We start from the raw sequence: 26,904 nt of genomic DNA, 5'->3' as shown, positions 1-26,904 counted from the left end.
GGCACTGTACTAAACACTGGAGTAGATACAGAGTTAATTAGGATGGACAAAGTCCCTGTCGCACACAGGGCTCACATTTTACAGGTGAGGTAACTGAGGCCCGGAGAAGTGAAGTGACTTACCCAAGGTCACACAGCAGACAAGTGGCGGAGCTGGGATTAGAACCCAGGCCCACACAATATCCATTAGGCCGTGCTGCTTCTCAACTTAATTGTGTCTGCCTCAGTGCTTAGCAGGGGAGTGGCGGGGGTGATGCCCCGTTGCTTCACCACTGACATTGGAGGATAGCTTCCCTCTTGTACCACGCTTTCCCCATCCCCTTCCAGGTGCGCTTTGATAAACATCCAGGGATGAGGCTGGCATCAATAAAGAGATGCTTCTCATGAAGAGGGGCCCCGGGAGGGCCCTTCCAGCATATTCAGGCAGACCAAGGGCTCGATATTCATCATCCACCCCCAAAAAGTGACTCTCAGACCTGGCAGGAAGCAGAGAGCTGACTTGGGCTTTGGCCCGGAGGGCAGAAGGGAACTGGGGTCAAGATAGCAAGCTTGGGTTGTTGAGGGAAGGGTGAAGAACAGGCCCTTGAATTCGTGAGGCTGATTCAGAGTTCCTTTCCCCGGTCTTCAAAGTCACTCTGTCTGTCCTCCTCCCTCTGGAGAAGCAGGGTATCTGCCCTGACCTCCCTCCTCCCAATCCAGGGTTGGCCCCATCACAATGTCTGCACATGTCCAGAAGCAGAGTGGCTCAGTGGAAAGAGCCCGGGCTTTGGAGTCGGGCATCATGGGTTCAAATCCCAGTTCTGCCAGTTAGCTGTGTGACTTTGGGCAAGTCACTTAACTTCGCTGTGCCTCAGTTCCCTCATCTGGAAAATGGGGATTAAGACTGTGAGCCCCCCATGGGACAACCTGATCACCTTGTAACCTCCCCAGCGCTTAGAACAGTGCTTTGCACATAGAAAGCGCTTAATAAAATGCCATTATCATTATTATTATTAGACTGTAAAATCTATAATCACATCTCCTCCAGGAAGCCTTCCCTGACCAATCTCACATCCACCCACCCTATTTTCCCTCCTTAATCAACCAATCCAGAGTATGAGTTGAACACGTACTGTGTGCAGGGCGCTGCACTAATTGCTTGAGAAAGTACCATACTGTTACCAACTTGTACTTCCCAAGCGCTTAGTACAGTGCTCTGCACACAGTAAGTGCTCAATAAATATGATTGATTGATTGGAGTTGGAAGGCGCGATCCCTGCTCTCAAGGAGCTTATAATCTACTTCTTCATCCATACGCTTAAACCCACCCCCACAGCAGTTATACCCATACCCTCGGTTGCTTCCTGAAGGGGAATTCACCTCTAGACCATAAACTCCTGAAGGGCAGGAATCGTGTCTACTTAGTGGTATGGGACTCTCCCAAACCGTTAATTATCTGCACAAAAAAAAGGGCTCAATAAGAAGCAGCCTAGTTTAGTGGAAAGAACCTAGGCCTGGGACTCAGGGGACCTGGGTTTTAATCACAGCTCCACCACTTGTCTGCTGTGTTACCTTGGGTAAGTCACTTCATTTTTCTGTGCCCCAGTTTACCACATGTGTAAAATGGGGTTTAAGACTGAGAGCCCTACTGTGGTACATGTACTGTCTCCAAACCGATTAGCTCATATGTACACCAGCATTTAGTACAGCGACTGGCACATAGGAAGCACTTAACAAATACCGTTTATAAATCAATACATATATGCATACAAACATATAAATATATATATATATACAAATACATTACATACATACAAACGTATATATGTATGTATAATACTTTATTATAATAAAATATAATATATTTTTATATAAATACATTACATACCTACATAGCACTGGTTGGTTGCCACCTCCTCCCCAGGAGACACTGCTTTGGAAATGGCCAGAATGTTTTGTTTTGTGGTCTGTCTCCCCCTTCTAAACTGTGAGCCCGCTGTTGGGTAGGGACCGTCTCTATATGTCACCGACTTGCACTTCCCAAGCGCTTAGTACAGTGCTCTGCACACAGTAAGCGCTCAATGAATGATTGAAAGTAATGAATGGGACCTTTTGACCCCTGAGCTAACACATCCCTTTCTCTTCCAGGTCATTCCCAGTGACCCTTTCTGGGTCCCCACCACTGAGGAGGAGTACCTCCACTTTGGGGAGAAGGCCGACTCGGAAAACCAAGCCCGCAAGTACATGAACTCCGTGAGGAAGCGGAAAGGACTGTACGTCGAAGAAAAGATCGTCGAGCACGCGGAGAAGCAGCGGACGCTTGGCAGAAATAAGTAACGGTACCACTGCCGCCTCCAATGCCTCTCCCCCTTCAGAGCCCGCACTCGGGCCTCGGGAGCTGCCGTTTTTCTCTCCACCATCCCTGGGGGCCCGTGGTTTTGGGGAGTAGGAAATTCTGGATGCTGGGGTTTTCTGAGGCTCGGTCTGAATAAAGTTGGGTCCATTCAGCCTTTTAAACGAATCGCAGCGATCCTCATTTCAGAGCCGGACAAGCGGGAATCCCACGCCCCTGTGCGTTTTGGATTTTAGAGAAGGATCAAAGTCAAGGGCCTGTGGTTTTAAGTGATGCTTGGGAAACTCTCTCTATCCTTCTGTCAAAGAGGAATTTCAACCAGCGGGGCCCAACTCAGAGGTCCTCATTGGACAAGCGATGGACCAGGCATCCGAAACTCCTGGAACCTGGGGAAAAAGAAAAATCACCGTTTCAAAAGGGAGAGAGCCATTGAACTCGAACGGACTCACTGGTGTTTCTGACGGTGTAATGTCGGTTTGGGGGGAGAGTAATGTGAAGTTAGATGATCTTTTATTCATTTAAATTACAGTTATCAGGCTGGATTGAATTTCAGAAATTTCAGCGGGTTTGATTCGGGCCTCAGTCACTGTGGAAATCACACAGGACATTTTTCTCTTTAATTTCGTGGAACGTCACGTTCCCAACATTGAGGGGCTGACAGAGTGCAGTCGGGGAAGAAGCGGGGCTGCCCAGCCCCGTTCTGCCCGGGTTCAGTAGCCCTGCACTGGAGTTGCTTCAGGCCTCAGATTTCTCCCTTGGCCCGAGTCTGCAGGGTGCGTGGCGGCCGTTAAATTTCCCACAGAGCATCAAGAGCCTGGTCTTTCCCAGCAGTATGGGAGCGTGCCCCTTCATGCCTCCACCTTTCCTGGAGGACATCAGAACACGGACCTCCTCGGCCCAGAGGTCGGGAGAGGGCTCCGAGCAAGGGCTGGGGCCGTCCGGGGTCACTCAGCGGGCCAGAGCGGGCCGGGTCAGGGGGAAAATGCCGGCCTTCCGGGATCCGCCTTAGTCGAGGAGAGGCTGGAACGTGTTATGGGGTGAGGGGAGGGATGGTTCGTGAGTAGAGTGGGCAGTTGCTTGGGATTCCCTCTGATGCTTGGGAATGGGGAATTGCAGGGAATTTCTAGATCAAAACCCCTTCCAGAGATCCCCTGCCCTGGGCCTAATCCTAAATTTTCATCTCTTTATGCCCCAGGCCACACTCAGAATGCCCCATCAGGGCACGTTGATTAATGGATTAATCAGGGTGTTCACTAAATCCCGAGGCTTCCTCTCTGCTCTCTGAAGTCTATCAATGAATGGTATTTATTGAGCGCTTATTAGGTGCAGAGCACTGTACTAAGCACTTGGATGAGTATGAGCCAACAGAGTTGGCAGACATGTTTTAATCCCTAATGTGCTTATAGTCAAGTATTTTCCAGCTACAACCCGGGGGGCACAAACTTTAATGCCATCACCACCAGCACCGAAAAGAGTGACTCAGTGGGTTTTACCCAACAGGCACCCGAATTTGGTTTTACTCATCCAGCTATTGTAGCTGGATATAGTAACAAAAATAATAACAATTGTGGTATCTGTTTACTTATTATGTGCCAAGCACTGGGGAAGTTACAGTTCAGTCAGATGAGACACAGTCCCTGTCCCTCATGGAGCTCACATAATAATAATAATAACAATGATGGCATTAGTTAAGCGCTTACTATGTACAAAGCACTGTTCTAAGCGCTGGGGAGGATACAAGGTGATCAGGTTGTCCCACATGGGGTTCACAGTCTTAATCCCCATTTTACAGATGAGGGAACTGAGGCACAGAGAAGCTAATTGACTTGCCCAATGTCACCCAGCTGACAATTGGCAGAGCCGGGATTTGAACCCATGACCTCGGACTCCCAAGCTCATGCTCTTTCCACTGAGCCACGCTGCTTCTCTAACATGATCCACAAGTTAGTACAAGTAGAGTCAGTGAAAGAAGAAATAGTTGTGCACCTGTACGTGGTGTTTAGTGTAATCCAAGGTTCTTTGAGAACACAACTACCACATTATAGCAGAAAAGACTGTACTTTATTGGGCATCTTTAACACTCTCATGGGACAGGAGCTAAGATGTGGGCCTGGTTCATGATATACTGACAATATTTCCCATATACTGTAGTGGGAAGTCCTTTTAACAGAAAAATTACATTTATTCAGGCTTTGGGAGTGCGTTTGTTGGATTTTGGTCCTGGTGGAGGGGTATTTTGGGGTTTTTTTATGCTTTGTGGGGGGGTTTTAAAGCATTTGACTTTGCAGGTTTCTACTGTTGCTAGGACATTACATTTTTTAGAGTGGTGTTCCACCCACCTGTACACATCCTTAGATCCCATGGCGAGGGGGCTGAGGCTACAATATCACATCCAAGGAGGAGGGAGAATGAGTGGTTAATCCCCATTTTACAAATGAGCAAACTGAGGCACAGAGAAGTTAAGTGATTTGCAAAAGTTCATCCGGCAGGGAAGTGACAGAGTAGGTTTAGAATCCAGGCCTTCTGTCACCTAGTCCTGTGCTGTTCCCAGATTCAGCTTTCTAGAGATGAGTGGATGGGATATGGATGATGTATACCTGAAACCACAACCCACTGCTATAAAAGGTATAAAACTGTTTTACAAGGACGAAAGGGTAACAAGTACCATAATTAGTTTTATTCTTGTTATTAGATTTGAAAGCGCTTCACAAATGCCACTGCCCAGCTTGCTGTTTTCACAGACGGAGAGTCACCACTGGCAAGATCCCACGTGGGACAATTCTATTACCTTGTATCTACCCCAGCGCTTAGAACAGTGCTTGGTGCACGGTAAAGCTCTTAATAAATGCCATTATTATTATTATTGTTATAATTACATGCATAACCAATAATCTCTCTCTTTTGAGATCTCGTGGCAGTGGATTTCTGAATAGTAGTAGTGGTAGTAGTAGTTTTATTAGTAGTACTATTCTTAATAGTCTAGTACTATTATTAGTAGTAGTTGAATAATAATAATCATAATAGGGAAGCAGCAAGGCCTAATGGGAAAGAGCACAGGCCCGGGAATGCTTTGACTCTGCCACTTACTGCAGGGTGACCTTGGGCAAGTCACTTAACTTCTCTGTGCCTCAGTTCCCTCATCTGCAAAACGGAGATTCGATTCTTGTCCTCCCCCATACTTAAGCTGAGACTCCATCCCGTGAGAACTGAGTAGCTTGCATCTCCCCCAGCACTTGGGACAGTGTTTGGCACATAGTAAGCACTTAATAAATGTCATTACTACTATTAATAAGGACAGCAGATTCTCGGGAGATGCCCCAAATCCAGGCTCCCCCAGGCCACTCGATGGAATCCGACCAGTCCCAGGACACGACTCACTCTGCTGCTGCTCTCGGCCCTTGACTGACAGAGGACACTCCATCATCATCATCATCATCATCAATCGTATTTATTGAGCACTTACTGTGCGCAGAGCACTGTACTAAGCGCTTGGGAAGTACAAGTTGGCAACGGGCCTGGGCCCGCAGCCGTGCAAAGTTTGGGGGATGACAAATCCCGGGGGGCGGAGCTGCAGCCTTGCCAAGGTTTGGCAAATGACACCGTGATTGAGTTTCTGAATGATCATCTGTGGGTACAGCGAGGCGAGTGCGAGAACGTTACTTTTGAGCTAAACTCGGGCTAATAATAAACGGGTCCGTTCAGATGAAGCTGGCAGGCTTTCCCTGGTGAGAGATTCCTGCTCTCCAGCTGGGTTGTTCTGTGAGTGGAGAACTCTCCCGAACCATGACTAAGAGGAGCAAAAATAGGCTGACGAAAGAACCTGGTGGAGTTTATCCTGGCAGGCAGAGTTCGGCTTCAGCAAATGATATTTTTTTCTGCAGAAGGGGTTTCTTTCTTCTCTCTCCCATTCGAGTGCGGTCCTTTCGATTTGCCGGGGAATTGACCTCTGATCTCTTCCCAACTCTCCCTGGAATTCCTATTTCCTCTCTTGAGGGCTGGTTGTCCTCGCACTTGAGCACTTCCTCCTCCTCATCCAAGCACTTAGAAACTCAGTCGGGGAATCCCACGTGGGGAAGGGACTCTGTCCGACCAGAGTATCTTAGACCAACCCCAGCACTTAGTATACCGCTTGGCATGAAGTAAACGTTTTACAAGTACTGCAATTATTACTACTTCCTCCCATCTTAGTACAGTGCTCTGCCTATATTAAGTGCTCAGTAAATACCACTGATAGATAATCTGTAATTTATTTTAGTGCCTGTCTACCCCACTAGATCCTGTTAAAGCTCTTGAGGGCAGGGATCGTTTGAACTCAATTAATTGTGCTCTCCCAAGTGATTAGTACAACGTTTTGCACGTGGTAAGGATTCAGTAAATATTACCGATCGATCGATTGATAAATAATGGGGTAGGAGAAAGAAGCAATGCACCAACTGTTGAGAGCAGTAGTCTGGAAGAATGGGTAAAGAAATGGCATCTTCTTAGCCCTTTCAAATATGCTCATGTCTCCCCTACCCTAAAAAGACCCTCCCTTGACCTCAGTGCCCCCACCAGTTACCACCCCATCTCCTTCCTACCATTGAGCGGGTTTTCTACACCCCCTGTCTCCACATCCTCTCCTCCAATTTTCTCCTTGATCCCCTCCGATCTGGTTTCCACCCCCTTGACTCCATGGAATGGCCCTCTCTTAGGTCACCAGGGATCTCCCTCTTCTGCCAAATCCAAAGGCCTCCACTCCCTCCTATTCCTCCTTGATGTCTCAGTTGCCTTCAACACTGTGGACCACCCCCTTCTCCTGGAAACATTATCCAACCTCGGCTTCGCCGACACTGTCCTCTCCCGGTTCACCTCCCGGCTCTCCGGCAGCTCCTTCTCGGTCTCTTTCACGGACTCCTCCTCCGCCTCCCACCACCTCACAGTGGGAGTCCCTCAAATCCGAGTTCTGTGGCAATTTGTATTCTCCCTTAGAAAACTCTTTCACTCCCAGGGCTTCAACTTATCGTATCTATGCAGATGATTCCCAAATTGACATCTCTAGCCCTAACCTCTCTTCTACTTTGCCATCTCTCATTTCCTCCTGCCTCTAGGACATCTCTACTTGGATGTCTCCCTGTCGCCTCAGATGAAACATGTCCAAAATGGAACTACTCGTCTTCCCATCTAAAGCCTATTTCCCCTCACCCCCTGCTGTTTTTCTCAACACTGTAGACAACCCCACTATCCCTGTCCCATACGCCAGAAACCTTGGCTTTCCCCTTGGACTCATCTCTCATTCAACACACATATTCAATCAGTTACCATATCCTTTCAGTTCTACCTTCTCAGCATCACTAAAAATGCCGCTAGCCTCTCCAGCCAAGCTGCTTAGAACAATGCTTGGCACATAGTAAGCGCTTAACAGATACCATTATTGTTATATCCGTAATTTATTTAACCGTCTCCCCCTCAAAACTGTAAACACCCTATAGAGAAGGAACATGTCTACCAACTCTGTTGCCTTTTATTCTCCCAAGGACAGCAGCATGACCTGGGAATCAGAAGGTCATGGGTTCTAATCCCAGCTCTGCCAATTGTCAGCTGTGTGACTTTGGGTAAGTCACTTCACTTCTCTGTGCCTCAGTGACCCCCCATTTGTTAATAAAAATAATACTAATGATAGCATTTATTAAGCGCTTACTAAGTACAAAGCACTGTTCTAAGCGCTGGGGAGGTTATAAGGTGATCAGGTTGTCTCACGGGGGGCTCACAGTCTTAATCCCCATTGGACAGATGAGGTAACTGAGGCACAGATAAGTTAAGTGATTTGCCCAAAGTCACCCAGCTGACAAGTGGTGGAGCCGGGATTAGAACCCATGACCTCTGACTCCCAAGCCCGGGCTCTTTCCACTGAGCCATGCTACTTCTTGTATTCTCCCAAGTGCTTACTACAGTGCTCTGCACACATTAAATGCTCAACAAATATGATTGAATTGAATCGAATTAATAGTAGTCGTAGCAGTGGTAGAAAAGCAGTGTGGCTCAGTGGAGAGAGGACGGACTTCGGAATCAGAGGTCACGGGTTCTAATCCTGGCTCTGCCACTTGTCAGATGGGTGACTTTGGGCAGGTCACTTCACTTCTCGGTGCCTCAGTTGCCTCATCTGTAAATTGGGGATTAAGACTGTGAACCCCACGTGGGACAACCTGATCACCTTGCATCTATCCCGGCGCTTAGAACGGTGCTTGGCACAGAGTGAGAGCTTAACAAATACCAGTATTATTATTACTTGTGGTATTAGTAGTAGCATCCACATTTATCGAGCACTCGCTTGATGCCGTACTTGATGTTTGGGAAGTACAGAATACGGAAGGGGTTGGTTCCCTGCCCACACGAAGATGACACTCTAATGAAATGGTTGTTTGTCCACACAATGCCCTTTCTGTTCCTCATGGCTGTTACTGTCCCGGTGGGGCACAGAGTGCAATGAGACAGGGGTGCAGCATGTGGCAAATGCCAGTCAAGGTTTTCTATTCATTCATTCATTCAATCGTATTTATTGAGCGCTTACTGTGTGCAGAGCACTGTACTAAGCGCTTGTGGTGCCCAGTTAGGGTGAAGAAGACCCAGCAGCAGAGGCTGAAGTGCAGCCAGGAGGTGGTTGTCCAAAGCACAGTAGATGATAAAAGAGGAAGCACCTCGTCATAAATCACAAAACACCATTCTTCATTCATTCAATCGTATTTACTGAGCGCTTACTGTGTGCAGAGCACTGTACTAAGCACTTGTGGTGCCCAGTTAGGGTGAAAAAGACCCAGCAGCAGAGGCTGAAGCGCAGGCAGGAGGTGGTTGCCCAAAGCACAGTAGATGATAAAAGAGGAAGAGCCTCGTCATAAATCACAAAACACCATTCGTTCATTCAATAGTATTTATTGAACGCTTACTGTGTGCAGAGTGCTGGACTAAGCGCTTGGGAAGTACAAGTTGGCAACATATAGAGATGGTCCCTACCCAACAGCAGGCTCACAGTCTAGAACGGGGAGACAGACAACAAAACAAAACATATTAACAAAATAAAATAAATAGAATAAATAGGTACAAGGAAAATAAATAGAGTAATAAATCTGTACAAACATATATACATATATACAGGTGCTGTGGGGAGAGGAAGGAGGTAAGGCGGGGGGGGATGGGGAGGGGGAGGAGGGGGAGAGGAAAGAGGGAGCTCAGTGTGGGAAGGCCTCCTGGAGGAGGTGAGCTCTCAGTAGGGCTTAGACGTACATCGTTAACAAAATAAATAGACTAGTAAATATGTACAAGTAAAATAAATAGAGTAATAAATCTGTACAAATGTATATACAGGTGCTGTGGGGAGGGGAAGGAGGTAAGGCGGGGGCATGGGGAGGGGGAAGAGGGGGAGAGGAAAGAGGGGGCTCAGTGTGGGAAGGCCTTCTGGAGGAGGTGAGCTCTCAGTAGGGCTTAGATGTACATCATTAACAAAATAAATAGAATAGTAAATATGTACAAGTAAAATAAATAGAGTAATAAATCTGTACAAACATCTATACAGGTGCTGTGCGGAGGGGAAGGAGGTAAGGGGGGGATGGGGAGGGGAGAGGGTCAGTCTGGGAAGGCCTCCTGGAGGAGGTGAGCTCTCAGTAGGGCCTTGAAGGGAGGAAGAGAGCTAGCTTGGCGGATGGGCAGAGGGAGGGCATTCCAGGCCCGGGGGAGGATGTGGGCCGGGGGTCGATGGCGGGACAGGCAAGAACGAGGCACGGTGAGGAGATTAGCGGCAGAGGAGCGGAGGGTGCGGGCTGGGCTGGAGAAGGAGAGAAGGGAGGTGAGGTAGGAGGGGGCGAGGGGATGGACAGCTTTGAAGCCAGCAATTCCAATCATTAAATCACCATTTTATCTAGCTCTTCCTTAAGTAGGGTTTATTTTTTCATTTATACTTGTTATATTCCCCACTAGACTGTAAGTCCCTTGAGGATAGGGTTCGATATTTTATTTCTTGGGCTTGCTCTCTAAGCCCCTTACATGTACTGTGAGCTTGTTGTTGGGTAGGGACTGTCGGCTTGTACTTCCCAAGTGCTTAGTACAGTGCTCTGCACACAGTAAGCGCTCAATAGATACGATTGAATGAATAGTGAGCGCTCAGTTTGAAGCCATGCGTGCAGTAGGCTCCCAATATAGAGCTGTGTCCATAATAGTAATAATGTTGGTATTTGTTAAGCGCTTACTATGTGCCAAGCCCTGTTCTAAGGGCTGGCACTGTTGGGGCCCTGAACACAGTGGATGTCCAGTACAGAGAATAGAGATGTCTAGTATAGAGAAGCAGCATGGCTCAGTGGAAAGAGCACAAGCTTTGGAGTCAGAGGTCATGGGTTCAAATCCTGGCTCTGCCAATTGTCAGCTGTGTGACTTTGGACTTCTCTGGGCCTCAGTTCCCTCATCTGTAAAATGGGGATGAAGACTGTGAGCCCCACATGGGACAACCTGATCTATCTATCAGGTTGTATCTAACCCAGCGCTTAGAACAGTGCTTGGCACATAGTAAGCATTTAACAAATACCATCAACATACTTATTATTATTTTCTACCCAGCTCCTAGTACAGTGTCTGGCACATGAGAAGCAGTGTGGCTCAGTGGAAAGAGCCCGGGCTTTGGAGTCAGAGGTCATGGGTTCAAATCCCGGCACCGCCAATTGTCAGCTGTGTGACTTTGGGCAAGTCGCTTCACTTCTCTGTGCCTCAGTTAACTCATCTGTAAAATGGGGATTAAGACTGTGAGCCCCCCGTGGGACAACCTGATCACCTTGTAACCCCCCCAGCACTTAGAACAGTGCTTTGCACATAGTAAACGCTTACTAAATGCCATTATTATTATTATTATAGTAAATGCTTAACAAATACCATAAAAAATAAAAATAAAAACCACCTCCAGGCCCTCACTGGATGATGCTGGGAGAATGAGCTGTGAATTCATTCATTCATTCAATCGTATTTATTCCATGCTTATTAAGTGCAGAGCACTGTACTAAGCGCTTGAGATAGTATACTACAACAATAAACAGTCATATTCCCTGCCCACAAAGAGCTTACAGTTTAGAGGAGGGGAGACAGACATCGATACAAATAAATAAAATTCCAAATAGGTACATAAGTGCTTTGGGGCTGGGAGGGAGGAAGAGCAAAGGGAGCAAGTCAGAACGATGTGGAAAGGAGTAGGAGATGAGGAAAAGTGGGGCTTAATCTGGGAAGGCCTCTTGGAGGAGATGTGCCTTCAAGGCTTTGAAGGGGAGGAGAGTCATTGTCTATCGGATTTGAGGAGGGAGGGTGTTCCAGGCCAGAGGCAGGACGTGGGCCAGGGGTTGGCGACGAAACAGGGGAGATCGAGGCACAGCGAGGCTGTGAAGACTGAGGAGCGGTGCAGAGCTCGGGGAGAAGATTCTGCCTTGGTGGGTGGAGGTAGAAATACATATCTATTCTATTTATTTTATTTTGTTAGTATGTTTGGTTTTGTTCTCTGTCTCCCCCTTTTAGACTGTGAGCCCACTGTTGGGTAGGGACTGTCTCTAGATGTTGCCAATTTGTACTTCCCAAGCGCTTAGTACAGTGCTCTGCACATAGTAAGCGCTCAATAAATACGATTAATGATGATGATGATGATGATGATGATTAAACCATGCATTTGTAGCTTCCCACTACCCACCAAGCTGTTTCAATCAATCAATGGTATTTATTGAGTGCTAACTGTGTGCAAAGCACTTGGGAAAGTACAATAAAGGCAGTAGACAGGATCCCTGCCCACAAGGAACTGACAGCCTACTGTGTCACCTCCGAATAATCAGTGTCCTGGGCACTCTCTGTGTACATCCCGGCTCCGCCACTTGTCAGCTGTGTGACCTTGGGCAAGTCACTTCTCTTCTCTGACCCTCAGTTCCCTCATCTGTTAAATGGGGACTCAGACTGTGAGCCCCACGTGGGACAACCTTGTTCACCCCCAGCGCTTAGAACAGTGCTTGGCACATAGTAAGCACTTAACAAATACCACCATTATTATTATTATTACATGGCTTTGTACTGGGTGCAGAATCTGTGCAGAATCCTGTCCTGGGCACCTATCTCCTTGTGCTTAGTTTCCTCATTTCCAAAATGGGGGAGAAGTGGGAATTTCTCCCTCCCCGGCTTTAGGCTGTGAGCCTCCTGTGGGACAGGGACCGTGTCCGATCGGGTTATCCCGTGTCTGCCGCAGGGCTTAGCACGATGCTTGGCACAGACTTGGTGTTAACAGATAGGATGATTTTTAGGGAGCCCAGTCAATCCACTGGGTCACTTTACATCAATGCCAAAATTCCCGAAAGGGGCATCCGGAGTTGGTTCTTGTTACAAATTTGTCCTCCCTTTCTCCCCATCCCCAGCCCAGGGGGTGACTCCAAAGCCACCATTTGGTGCGTTTCTGGGTACACACAGCCGTGGCCTTCGATGGAAGCCCCAGTCGAGATGCGGCAACCACATCCAGGAAGCGGGTGGCGAGCGAGGAGGTGGAGCATTCCCCTGCTGCCCTACCGAGATGCCACCCCCCGCCCAGGGCCTGCCAACCCCTCCTCTGGATTCTCGGCCACCTGAGCCCGAGAGTGAGGCTGGGGTCCTGAGGAGGCCATTCAGCTCCTCCCAGGTTTCCAGCGATGGACACTGGGTCCCCAGGGGGTGAGGCAGGAGGAGCAGGTGAGAGGGCTCCAGATAATAATAATAATAATGATGGCATTTATTAAGCGCTTACTATGTGCAAAGCACTGTTCTAAGCGCTGGGGGGATACAAGGTGATCAGATTGTCCCGCGTGGGGCTCACAGTCTTAATCCCCATTTTACAGATGAGGGAACTGAGGCCCAGAGAAGTGAAGTGACTTGCCCAAAGTCACACAGCTGACAAGCGGTGGAGCCGGGACTTTCTGTTAGTTGCCTCACTAGCAGGGGGTGGGTTTGGGCTTGGGCAGTGACAGGGGCATCAAGCTAAGAGAGGGGAGGCCAGAGTCCAGGCTGGAAGCCAAGGAGGGGGCTAGGGGGTCATCATCATCATCATCAATCGTATTTATTGAGCGCTTACTATGTGCAGGGCACTGTACCAAGCACTTGGGAGAGGACGATACATCAGAATTAGTGATGATAATTATTATTGTGGTATTTATTAAGCGCTTATTATGTGCCAAGCACTGGGGTGGATAGAAGCAGATCAGGTTGGACACAGTCCCTGTCCCACGTGGGGCTCCCAGGCTCAATCCCCATTTTCCAGATGAGGTAACTGAGGCGCAGAGAAGTGAAGTGACTTGCCCAAAGCCACACAGCAGACAGGCGGCCGAGCCGGTGTTAGAACCCATGGCGTTCTGAATCCCGGGCCCGTGATCTATCCACCATGCCGGGCTGCTTCTCTGCTTCCCAGACCCATTCCCGGGTCAGCGGCGGGGGTCAGCCCGGCGGACGGCTCTACTGTTCCCTGGTCGGGCCAACCCCTTGTCGGCCACGATTTCAACCCCTGGCTGGCGGAGGGGGGCCCGGTTGGGTCCCGGCATGGCTCCAGCCGGCCCTGGGTGGGGGGACGCCCTGGACCTGCCCAGCCAAAGTCCTGCTGATCCTTCCCGGCTGCCGTGACCTCTCCTCTCTGCGGACGACCATCATCATCATCATCAATCGTATTTATTGAGCGCTTACTATGTGCAGAGCACTGTACTAAGCGCTTGGGAAGTACAAATTGGCAACATATACAGTCCCTACCCAACAGTGGGCTCACAGTCTAAAAGGGGGAGACAGAGACCAAACATACTAACAAAATAGAATAGATATGTACAAATGAATTAAATAACTAGAGTAAAAAAAATATGTACAAACATATATACATGTATACAGGTGCTGTGGGGAAGGGAGGGAGGTAAGATGGGGGGATGGAGGGGGGATGAGGGGGAGAGGAAGGAAGGGGCTCAGTCTGGGAAGGCCTCCTGTAGGAGGTGAGCTCTCAGCAGGGCCTTGAAGGGAGGAAGAGAGCTAGCACAAGACCACTGGCACGCTGCAAGGCTGGGAGAGCTCGCCAGCTCCCGTGGGCAGCCCCGCACGTGCCAGGCTGTGGGGAGGCAGGATAGACCAGCCCAGAAGCCACTTGGACGAGGCGCGGCTCCCTGGTAGGCCCAGGTCAGACAGCAGGTGAGTGCCAACCCAGTGACAACTGGTCAAATTCGTGGTTCACCTTCCCCCAATCTCATCCCTGTCCTTTGCCCTTTGGTGTCAGCTGCCCTGAGAGGCCCACGGTGATCAATCAATCAATCAATCAATCAGTGCAGAGCACTGTACTAAGTACTTGGGAGAGTTCAATACAACAGAGTTGGTAGACATGCGCTCTGCCCACAACAAGCTTACAATCAAGAGGTGATAATAATAATAATGATGGTATTTGTTAAGCGCTTACTATGTGCAAAGCACTGTTCTAAGCGCTGGGGAGGTTACAAGGTGATCAGGTTGTCCCACGGGGGGCTCACAGTTTTAATCTCCATTTTACAGATGAGATAACTGAGGCCCAGAGAAGTGAAGTGACTTGCCCAAAGTCACACACAGCTGACAGTTGGCGGAGCTGGGATTTGAACCCATGACCTCTGACTCCAAAGCCCGTGCTCTTCCCACTGAGCCACGCTGCTTCCCATTCCCAGTTGATGCCAAGGACTCAAGGAAAGCTTAGCCCCATGAGCAGAGACAGGTGGGATGTAGGGGAAATTGAGACTGCTGCGGTGGTCCTGGGATGACCCCACCGGGACCAGGGGAGGAGCTGTGATGTTGGGCCTGGGTTCAGCCCTTCCATCTCACCCCCCACCCACCAGGGCTCCAGGCGGGCAAAGGCTGTGGCCATCACCCAGGAACACAAAGGCAATTAGAAAACACCGTGGCCGAGTGGAAAGAGCAGAGGCCCAGAAGTCGGGAGGCCTGGGATCTAATAACAGCTCCACCACTTGACCATTGGCTGAGCTGGGGCAAGTCTCAGAACTTCTCTGTGACTCAGTTTCTTCACCCTTAAAATGGCACAGTCTATTCTCCCTTCTCCTTGGACTATAAGCCCCGTGTGGCCCAGGGACTGTGTCTGGCCTGAATATCTTGACTGGATTTGGAGACAAGAAAGCCAAACTTCTGTAGGAAACAGGGTAAAAATAATTGTAATATTTGTTAAATGTTTTCTGCGTGTCAAGCACTGGGCTAAGCGCTGGGGTAGAGAAAAGATAATCAGAATGGACACAGTCCCTATCTCACCTGGGGCTCACTATCTACATAAGAGGGAAACAGGGATTGAATCCCCATTTTACAGGTGAGGAAGCTGAGGCACAGAGAGATTAAGTGATTTGCCCAAAGTCACCCGGCAGACAAGTGGCATTCAACTATTCATTCAATCGTTTTTATTCATTCATGCAACCATATTTATTGAGCACTTACGGTGTGCACAGCACTGTACTAAGCGCTTGGGAAGTACAAGTTGGCAACATATAGCGACGGTCCCTACCCAACAGCGGGCTCACAGTCTAGAAGGGGGAGGCAGACAATGAAACAAAACATATTAACAAAATAAATAGAATAAATATGTACAAGTAAAATAAATAGAGTAATAAATATGTACAAACATATATACATATATACAGGTGCCGTGGGGAAGGGAAGGAGGTAAGGCGGGGGGATGGAAGGGGGGAGGTGGTATGCAGGCAGGACGGGCTCCCACTTGGGGTCTGTTTGGGGAACAAGAGCAGGGAAATCATAGTGGCTGTTGAGCAAGGGCAGCTTACTGTGTGCAGAACACTGTACTAAGTGCTTAGGAAGATACAGTACAGCAAGAAAGAGAGACAATCCTTGCCCACAGTGAGCTCACAATCTAGAGGGGCAGAGTCAGGATTACAACCCAAGTCCTCTTAATTCCACGCCTGTGCTCCGTCCACCAGGCCGCTCTGCTCTGGTGCTCATTGGTGCTTCAGGGCCCCTGACTTTTGCGGTGACCGGTGGGTCTCTGCAAAAGGCTGCTTTCATGCCCTCCCACTCCCCACTCCAGGACCATGGGTGTGGAGCCAGGCTGGGGAAAAATCCAGGACTACATAGCACTCTTCCCCAGCAAGGCGCAGTCCCCAGGGAGTAGGTCTCCCCTGTTCGGTGAGATCCCGAGGTGATGCTCTCCCCATAGAGGGTGGTCCCCAGGCTGGGCTTCTCCAGCTCGGCCCCCGGGGTTCACAGCGGAGGATGTCAGTTACGGCAAATTCCCCTGTCACCACATCGCAAGCACACCTGCATGGCTCTGCCGCCCTCGCTCAACAGCTGCTATGATTTCCCTGCCCTTGTTCCTCGAACAGAGCCCAGGTGGGAGCCCATCCTGCCTGCATACCACCTCCCCTGGGGCAGAGAGAGTGGAGGCAGGGAGAAATGGGCAGAGAGAATGGAGGGCAGGGGGAGTGGGGGGTTTGCAGGCAGAACAGGGTCAGGGACAGCCGGGCCAGATAAAGAGGTTCTTTGCAGAGAGAGCAGTAGAGAGAGGGGATGGTGGACTCTAGCTCTTTGTGGGCAAGGAATGTTCTATTGTTCTATCTTACTCTCCCAAGCACTTAGTACAGTGCTCAGCACACAGTAAGGGCTCAAAAAAATACTATTGACTGATGGGCGCAGAGGCTGGAGGAATGAGAGCAGGTAGAGGGGGGTCTTCACAGAGAAAATAGGAGGGGGGAGCAGGGAGAGCTGGGCAGAGGAAAAGGAGGCGGGGGAATGAAGACAAGGGGAGTGGGGTCTTTGCAGGGAAAGCAGGGGCAGGGAGTGAGGGGGAAGAATGAGGGGCATCTTTACAGGAAGAGCAGAGGCAGAGAGGGAGGCAGAGGGGGGATCTTTTCAGAGAGGGCAGGGAGAGGGGATGGGGAGGGAGGGTTGGGGGAATGGGGTAGAAGGGGTTGGGGGCTACAGCTTCAAGGGAATAAGAATAATCAGAGTGACTTTTGTTAAGCACTTACTATGTGCCAAGCACTGGGGTAGGTAGAAGATAATTTGGACACAGTCCCCATCCCACATGGGGCTCCCATTTTACAGGGAGGGGGTATGGGCATTTAACCCCCATTTTACAGATGAAGAAACTGAGGCACAGAGACGTGAAGTGACCTACCCAAGATCGCACAGAAGGCAAATGGCGGCACCAGGATTGGAAACCAGGTATCCTGACCCCCGGACCCTTGCTCTCGATGATGATGGTATTTTTAAGTGCTCACTATGTGTCAAGCACTGTTCTACTCAGTGGGGTAGGTACAACTTAATTACATCGGACACAGTTCCTGTCCCTCCTGGGGCTCACAGTCTGAGGAGGAGGACGGATGGGTATTGAATCCCCATTTTACAGTTGGGGAAACTGAGGCACAAGGAAGTGAAGTGACTTGCCCAAGGTCACACAGCAGGCAATTGGAAGAGCTGGAATTAGAACCCAGGTCCTCAGACTCTTTCCTCTAGACCACACTGTTCATCCAAAAAGGGAAGGTGGGAGAGTTTGGGGGGAAGCAGAGAAATGATATTCCAAGCTTGGTGACTGAGAACAAGAGCATCAGGCTGTTGGGGAGGAGTGGGGAGTGGGGTGGGAAAGTGAGGAGCAGGGGAGGATGTGGTGTCCTGCCCCCTCCCCTGGTCCGTTGACCTTGACCCAGAGCTGAGGCAGCTGGGGTCATCCCACCCTGTCCCCCTGACTCCTCTCTCTCTCTCCCATCTCAGTTCACTGTTTATTCCACGTTGAACTTTTCCAGGACATGGTCGTGTATCTGATGATGGGAAAGAGCCTGAAATCTGGGGGCCATTCTGCTGAAATCGGTCTGTACAGTCACTTTAGAACAGTGCGGAGCACATAGTAAGCGCTTAACAAATACCATTATTATTATTATTTAATCTGGGGTCTTGGTCATCTCATTTGCTAAATTCATTGGGAGACTGAGAACAGGGTGGGGAGGATCACGTCTGAGTTGGCTCTTATGTTATTTCTGTCCCTGAATGAGCATATCCAAGAGAGGCAAAAGCAGCAGGAATAGTTTGCTTATTTTTTTTAGTATTTGTTAAGTGCTTACTAGGGGCCAGGCACTGTACTAAGTGCCTGGGATAGATACAAGCTAATCATGTTGAACACATTCCATGTCCCACATGGGGCTCACAGTCTTAATCCCCATTTCCCAGATTAGGAGGCCCAGAGAAGTAAAATGACTTACCCAAGGTCACATAGCAGACCAGCAGCAGGTCCAGGATTGGAACCCAGGGCCTCTGACTCCCAAAGCCCTTGCTCTATCAGCCAGAAGAGAAGCCATTCCCTGTAGCCACCTGAGAGGACAGGGTTAAAGGCAGCCAGCCCTGAGTCAATCAGGCTGTAGACAGGCCATTTGGGGGAAGTTGAAGGGAGGGCGGGTGATAAATAGACCACTCTGACCACAAACCACAATTCAGAATGAGGCGGGCCAGGGGAAGTCACTACAGAAGCCACCGCGGCACGGATCGGACCGGCAGGGACTGTGAGATGTGAGCGGGGGATGACAGCCCTCTTCCCAGAATCTTCATCAGGACATCACTCCCCGCAACTCCGGACCTGGAATTCACCTGGCTCAGGAAGGAGACAGGCCCAGGACAGAATTCCCAGCTCACTGAGGTGGCTAGTGTTGAAACAGAGGTGGCCGTGACAGAAACGGATTCAGACTTGAAATCCCCTGAGCCTTTGTCACCTGTCATCCGGGGACGGGTTTGTTCAGTGATCGGCGAGGAGAGAGAGAGGGAGAGACCGGGGACGGAAAGCCTGAGGTTTTCTACAGCCCCAGCTCCACCCTCCGGCCCCCAGGCATCCACTGCCTGATTTTTTTTTAGTAGTATTTGTTAAGCACTTACTATGTGCCAGGCACTGCACTAAGCGCTGGGCTAGTTACAAGCTAATCAGGTTGGACACAGTTCATGTCCCACAGTAATAATCCTCCAGGAGGCCTTCCCAGACAGAGCCCCCTTTTTCCTCTCCTCCTCCTCACCCCCCCAACCTACCTCCTTCCCCTCCCCACAGCACCTGTATATATGTTTGTACAGATTTATTACTCTATTCATTTTACTTGTATATATTTGCTATTCTATTTATTTTGTTAATGATGTGCATCTAGCTTAACTTCTATTTATTCTGATGACCTGACACCTGTCCACATGTTTTGCTTCGTTGTCTGTCTCCCCCTTCTAGACTGTGAGCCTGTTGTTGGGTAGGGACCATCTCTATACGTTGCCAGCTTGTACTTCCCAAGTGCTTAGTACAGTGCTCTGCACACAGTAAGCGCTCAATAAATACGATTGAATGAATGAATGAATGATAATAATGGTATTTGTTAAGTGCTTACTGTGTGCTGAGCACTGTTCCAAGTGCTGAGGTAGATATAAGGTAATCAGGTTGTTCCCCCATGGGGCTCCCAATCTTCATCCCCATTTTACAGATGAGGTCACTGAGGCACAGAGTAGTGAAGTAGTGACTTGCCCAAGGTCACACAGCAGACAAGTGATGGAACCGGGATTAGAACCCAGACCCTTCTGATTCCCAGGCCCGGGCTCTTTCCTCTGCTTCATACTGCTTCTCCTGGTGCCCATCCTTGACATCTTGGTCTGGCCGGAGAGATGGGAAGGGGGTTCAGAGGGGCTGCTCGGAGGTATGAGGAGACAGTAATAATAATAATAATAATGTTGGGATTTATTAAGCGCTCACTATGTGCAAAGCACAGTTCTAAGCACTGGGGAGGTTACAGGGTGATCAGGTTGTCCCACGGGGGGCTCACAGTCTTCATCCCCATTTTACAGAAGAGGGAACTGAGGCCCAGAGAAGTTAAGTGACTTGCCCAAAGTCACACAGCTGACAATTGGTGGAGCTGGGATTTGAACCCATGACCTCTGACTCCAAAGCCCAGGCTCTTTTCCACTGAGCCGCGCTTGGTGCCAACCTCCTCCTCTTCCTCCTCCATCCCAGTATGGACACTGTTGTTTGATGCCTGTCTCCAGCTGCTGTCAATCAATTGTATTTACTGAGCACTTACTGCATGCAGAGCATGATAATAAACACTTGGGAGAATACAATATAACAATATATTACAATATATATTACAATAATATGTTGTAATAATATAACAGTCTCTGCCCACAATGAGCTTATCACCTCCATTGCCTCGGACAGAGCTCTGGCCCTTCGGGGCTCCCAAATTGGAGCCCTTTCAGTGACAATCAGGGTGGGAGCAAGCCAGAACCATCCAGAACTGCCCAGTACCTTGGCCCGGGAAAACAGGAAGGGTGGATTGTTCTGTGGAAACGCACGGAGGGAGCCCGGACAGCCTTGTTGACACCAATGCCTTGCAGGTCTGGCCCCAGTGACAGGCCTAGAAGCCGGTCTAACTGCTATCGGGGGCTTCTCTGCCCCTCCTGCCATCTCTAGCCACAAAAAAGGGTAAGTGGGGTCCCGGAGCAGAGAGGGGGCCTGGGGGCTGTGGTAGGAGAAGTCTGTTGTGGACCCACAGTGAGCCTCCCAGGGTGCTTTCTGAAGTGGGATCCTGGGAACACCTGAAACTGGGGCAGAGAGAGGTGAGGTCTTTTCAGAGAGAGCAGAGGCAAAGAAAGGGGCAGAGAGAGGAGGGCAGGGGGAGCAGGAGTGAGGAAAACCAGGGTGGGGGAGTGGAGACAGGAAAAGCAGGGTCCAGGGAAGTTGGGGAAAGAGGGCAGGGTCTTTGCAGAGAGAGTGGAGGCAGAGGGAGTGGGGTCTTTGCAGAGAGAGCAGAGGAGAGGAGAGCAGAGAGAGAGAAAGGAGACAGGGGAAGTTGAGGCAGGAAGAGCTGGGCAGAGAAAGCAGAGGCAGGGGAGTGTGGACCAGGGGAGTGGGGGCTTTGCAGAGAGAGCTGAGGAAGGGAGAGCAGAGCAGAGTGTGAGAGTCTGCAGAAAGGACAGAGGTGGAAGCAGGCTGGGTGACTGGGTGGTGGAGTGGAGGCAGAAGGAACAAAGGCAGAGAGAGAGGGTCTTTGCAGAGAGAGTAGGGGCAGGGGGAGTGGGGTCTTTGCAGATAACTCCTCATTTTTGGCTTTAAAGCTCTCCATCATCTTGCCCCTTCCTAACTCACCTCCCTTCTCTCCTTTAACATCCTAGCCCGCACACTCTGCTCCTCGGCCGCTCACCTTCTCACTCTGCCTCCATCTTGCCTGTCTCGTGGCCGACCCCTGGCCCACATCCTACCTCTGGCCTGGAATAATAATAATAATAATAATAATAATAATAATAATGGCATTTATTAAGCACTTACTATGTGCAAAGCACAGTTCTAAGCGCTGAGGAGGTTACAAGGTGATCGGGTTGCCCCACGTGGGGCTCACAGACTTAATCCCCATTTTACAGATGAGGGAACTGAGGACCAGAGAAGTTAAGTGACTTGCCCAAAGTCACACAGCTGACAAGTGGCGGCAGGATTTGAACCCATGACCTCTGATTCCAAAGCCCAGGCTCTTCCCACTGAGCCACGCTGCTTCTCTACGATATGTACCTTTCAGCAGACCCACTGCAGCCTCTGGGAAGAGCATGAAGGAATCGAGGGAACGAGCAATCTCCAGCAGTCCATTCCCTCCTCAAATCTGCCAAACAATCACTCTTCACCCCTTCAAAGCCCTACTGAAGGCACCCCCTCCTCCAAGAGGCCTTCCCAGACTCAGCCCCCTTTTTCTCAGAGTCCCCTCCCTTCCGTGTCACCTCGACTAACCCCCTTTGCTCTCCCCCCTCCTCACCCCACAGCACTTATGTATAAATATATGTACTTATAATTCTATTTATATTGATGACTGTCTACTTGTTTTGATGTCTGTCTCCTCTTTCCCTCCACCCCCACTGCGGGCAGGGATTGTCTCTCTTTATTGCTACATTGTACTTTCCAAGTGCTTAGTACAGTGCTCTGCACATGGTAAGTTCTCGATAAATATGATTGAATGAATGCATACAGGGAGAGCAGGAGCAGAGAGAGGGGTGTCTTTGCAGAAAATCTTTGGATTTGAATTGGGTTTCTCGCTTTCCGGTTTGGTTTTAAATAAGCAACTTCTTCTAGTGGGGTTTTCCTACCCCTCTGAGACCTTCTCCTCCCTTTCCTCTCCTGTTCCCACTGCCCCGGAGTAGGGGCACACTCCAGAACCTCAGCAAATGCCTCAATGCCTGTTCCCAAGCCTGGCTCTTCACTGCATCCCCTAGGCCACCCGAACCCTGAAGGAATCAGAGAGCAACTCTGTGCCTCCCCACTACAACCCACCCACCCCAGTCCAGCCCAGTCCAAAGCACCGGTCCACTCCAGTCTGCCCCAATCATCTCTAAACCAATGAAATCCACTCCAGCCCTCTCTAGCCGGTTCCAGCCCATTCCATTCCACCCCAGAATACTCCAGTCCACTGAAATCTGCTCCGGTCCACTCCAGTCTTCTCTGGTCCACTCCAACCTGCTCCAATCCACTCCGGCACACTCCAATCTGCTGAAATCTGCTCCAGTCCTCTCCAGCCGGCTCCACTCTGCTCCAGTCCATTCCAATCCACTCCAACCCACTCTAGCCCACTCCAATCCACTCCGGCACACTCTAATCCATTGAAATCTGCTCCAGCCCTCTCCAGCCCACTCCGCTCCAGCCTGCTCCAACCCGCTCCTGTCCTTTCTAGCCCAAGTCCAGTCCTCTCTAACCCATTCCAATCCATTCCAGTCCACTCTGGGAAGAACCCTTGTCTGAGTTTTGAGGGGAATTATAGCACCTGTCTAAAAGGATCTTGCAATCTTCTGATTCTTCAGTTTTACCCACCCTAGGGTTCCAGTTTGAACAGTTCTCCTGTTTTTCTTTCCATCACAATCTTTCATACTCCTTCTTGTCCAATACTTGCACCGTCTAGCAGGATGTGGGCGAGGATCTGCTCTCCACTGATCTTACCGTCACAGATCAAGGCAACAAATCTAGAACCAACATAGTCTAGTGGATAGAGAATAGGACTGGGAGTCAGCAGACCTGGGTTCTAATCCTACCTCTGCTACTTGCCTGCAGTGTGTGACCTGGGATAAATCACTCTACTTCTCCATGCCTCAGTTACCTCATCCATAAGTTGGAGATAAAGTATCTGCGCTCCCTCCCCCTTAGAATGTGAACCCAGTCGGGGACAGGGACTGTGTCTTTCCTGATGGCATTGTATCTACCCCAGTGCTTGGCATATAGTAGATGTTTAACCAATACCACAGTTATTATTGTAATTCAAAACCACATCTTGCTGATGATCTCACTTGAAACTCCTTTCCTCCGTGGGCTTAAAGGGACAACCTTTCTCCCTCTTCGCCTTGATATGTTCAAATTTTTTTTTTCCATTGCTATTTACGTCTCTGGTAGGATATGTCTCTCTCTTATCTCTCTCCCTTCCTCTCTTCTTCTCTCTCTTTTGTTCTCTGCAGTTTGACTTTTCTGATTTTATTCCTGCAGTCTCAATCTTTTTCCCTGACTTTGATTCCTTTCTCTTCACTTGAATTTATTTCCTTACCCCCATAGATTATTGAAAGTGTTTGTTATGGGTTTTCTCCAACCAGATAAGCCCGAGAAATGCCTTCCCAGGCCTGTCCTCTTTCCCCGGCCCAGGCAGGCTGTTCGGGAGAGCGTCAGTGGAATCAGGGAGGCCGTGGGCCTATGAGGAGGCATCGGTCCAGGCTGCCCGGTCTTCTCTTTCTCCCGCTCACAGCTCCCCGTGACACCATGGGCCTCGTGACCGCCAACACCAGACTTCTAATGTATCACCAGAGGTATTTGAAAAGAAAAGTGGTAGGAGCAGGAAATCTATCCTACAGTTGCTCACACATGTCAGATTCGCCTGTCCGTTTCCCCGGGTGTGTACTCCCACCCTGGAAACTGGCACATCCCGGAAAACTGAACTGAACTCCATTCAGGATAAAGAGACCCAGCGGGAATACTGGTCCAGGGCCTGAACCCAAGCCGTGTTTCCTTTGAACGCCAGGGTCCCGAGGCGCAAAGAAGGGATGGGGGGACAAGATGCTGGGGTCCCTTCCTAAGCTCTTGTTCTCCTGTGTGCAGACCTGTGTCCTGGGCCTCTCTTATGTTCGGGGAACTGTACCAGCCACCTACTATGTGCAGAGCACTGTGCTGGACACTTTCAGTTTGCAGAACACCCAACAGGGTGCCAACTGTATGCAGAACTCTGTCAAGGACGGTTTGGGCACTTACTGTGTGCAGAATACTGTTCTGGGTGCCTCCTGTGTGCAAAGCAGCGTGGCTCAGTGGAAAGACCATGGGCTTGGGAGTCAGAGGTCATGGGTTCAAATCCCAGCTCCGCCAACTGTCAGCTGTGTGACTTTGGGCAAGCCACTTCATTTATCTGGGCCTCAGTTCCCTCATCTGTAAAATGGAGATTGACTGTGAGCCCCACGTGAGACAACCTGATCGCCTTGTATCCTCCCCAGTGCTTAGTACAGTGCTTTGCACATAGTAACACTTAATAAATGCCATCATTATTATTATTATTATTATTATTATTATTATTACAGGTACAGTTTACAGTGAACTTGCTTGAAGAGCATACAGTGGAAGTAATAGGTGGACTGTCCCCACTTCCAGGGGCAGGCAATGTGGTGTGGAAGAGCCTGTGTCAAGCTAAGGGAGCTGAGGGCCGGGGCATTTCAGCCAATGGTATTTTTTGAGCACTTACTATGTGCAGAGCACTGTACCTTGGGAGAGTACGAAGCAGCATAATTAGCAATCTCGTTCCCTACCCATGTCGAGCTGACAGTCTCGAAGGGGTGATGCTAAGTCCTGCCCCCAACTGAGCAAAGACTGATGCTCAGAAGCCTGATGCTGACCCCTCTGGCCCTCTCTTGTGAACATGATGTGAGCAGCGTGGTGGACTGGAGGCAGGAGGACTAGATGCCGGCTGACCAGAGGCAGGAGGATCGGAGGCTGGAGGACCGGGCTAATTTGTTGTCGAATTGTACTTTCCAAGTGCTTAGCACAGTGCTCTGCACCCAATAAGCGCTCAGTATATACCGACTGAATGAATCGGTATTAATAATAATAATGGGAAGTGGAGAGGGAGGCTCCTAGCAGGGCCAAGACTAAGGGCCCAGCTTCTTCATCTGGTCAGGTCATCTCAGCCCTCAGCTATGAGGATCTGTTGGTTCCTTTCTTATTAATAATAATAAAATAATAATGGCATTTATTAAGCGCTTACTATGTGCAAAGCCCTGTTCTAAGTGCTGGGGTAGATACAAGGTAATCAAGTTGTCCCACATGGGGCTCACAGACTTAATCCCCATTTTAAAGATGAGGTAACTGAGGCACAGAGAAGTCAAGTGATTTGCCCGAACTCACACAGCTGACAAGTAGCGGAGCCGGGATTTGAACCCATGACTTCTGACTCCAAAGCCCAAGCTCTTTCCACTGAGCCACGCTGCTTCTCTCATTGATGCATTATTGATGCATTTATCCAGTAGCCTACTTACTTGGTAATCATGTGTGGTTTGTCTCCCCTTCTACATCTTGATTTTCATCCACTGAGTCCTTTTTTGTTCCTCCCTCTCGCCCATTCCTAGCCCCTAGCACTTCATCATCATCATCATCAATCATATTTATTGAGTGCTTACTATGTGCAGAGCACTGTACTAAGCGCTTGGGTAGTACAAATTGGCAACATATAGAGACAGTCCCTACCCAACAGTGGGCTCACAGTCTAAAAGGGGGAGACAGAGAACAAAACCAAACATACTAACAAAATAAAATAAATAGAATAGATATGTACAAGTAAAATAAACAGAGTAAAAAATATGTACAAACATATATACAGGTGCTGTGGGGAAGGGAAGGAGGGATGGGGGGATGGAGAGGGGGACGAGGGGGAGAGGAAGGAAGGGGCTCAGTCTGGGAAGGCCTCCTGGAGGAAGTGAGCTCTCAGTAGGGCCTTATTGCAGAGTGTGTGTGTGTGTGTGTGTGTGTGTGTGTGTGTGTGTGTACTATGTCTCATTCATCAGACCCTCAGTTTCTCAAGAGATAGGGGTGTTGTCCGAAGGGAGGGATTTTGTGTGTGTGTTTGTGTGTGTGTAAGGGTGTGTATATGTGTGTTCCACTGCAGTTGTGTACCAGCAGAGGGCACACACACGTCATTAGAGGAAGGCCTGGTAGCTAATGAGGGCATTAATCAGGGGCTCGGAGAGTTGAACACGGACGGTCCAGGCCCTGCTTTCCAGAGACTCTCCCTCCTGCAGGGGCCAGAGCAACAGCTGGCCAGAGTCTCTGCCTTTCTTGCCCGCGGGCCCAGGGAGTGGGACTGGTGGGGGAGCGGTCAGCCAAAGGGAGCCCCACACTGGCAGCCGCCCCGGGACATGGGATGGGGCAGGGCCTTCGTGGGTCAGAGCAGACCTGCCCCATCCGGGCTCCTCAAGCCATGAAGTTGTCTCTCCCCAACCCCGGGGCCCTGGTAGGGGTGTCCTCTTGGGACAGGGGCTGGGGTGCTCTTGGGCCCAGCCTGGCAGGGCTCCCTATCTGCCCTGCCCAACCTTGTAGACGGACCACCT

At 49.8% G+C, this 26,904-nt stretch overlaps 1 protein-coding gene across 2 annotated transcripts in view; it reads left to right on the top strand.

Annotated features, from left to right (window-relative positions):
• EFL1 (elongation factor like GTPase 1) overlaps window positions 1-2,870 on the top strand; it is a 229,045-nt gene extending 226,175 nt beyond the window's left edge. For both annotated transcript variants that reach the window (XM_038767270.1, XM_038767271.1), the window contains exon 20: window positions 2,127-2,870. In XM_038767270.1, the coding sequence (XP_038623198.1) occupies window positions 2,127-2,315 (189 nt within the window). In that variant the 3' untranslated portion in view covers window positions 2,316-2,870. The remainder of the gene's footprint in view (window positions 1-2,126) is intronic.
• The last annotated feature ends 24,034 nt before the right edge of the window (window positions 2,871-26,904 follow it).

The sequence above is a fragment of the Tachyglossus aculeatus genome, chromosome 26 (genome assembly GCF_015852505.1).
Source record: "Tachyglossus aculeatus isolate mTacAcu1 chromosome 26, mTacAcu1.pri, whole genome shotgun sequence".
NCBI classification, from domain to species: Eukaryota; Metazoa; Chordata; class Mammalia; order Monotremata; family Tachyglossidae; genus Tachyglossus; species Tachyglossus aculeatus.
The sequence above is the reverse complement of the archived record's forward strand: the minus strand, read 5'-3'. Positions and strand labels throughout refer to the sequence as shown.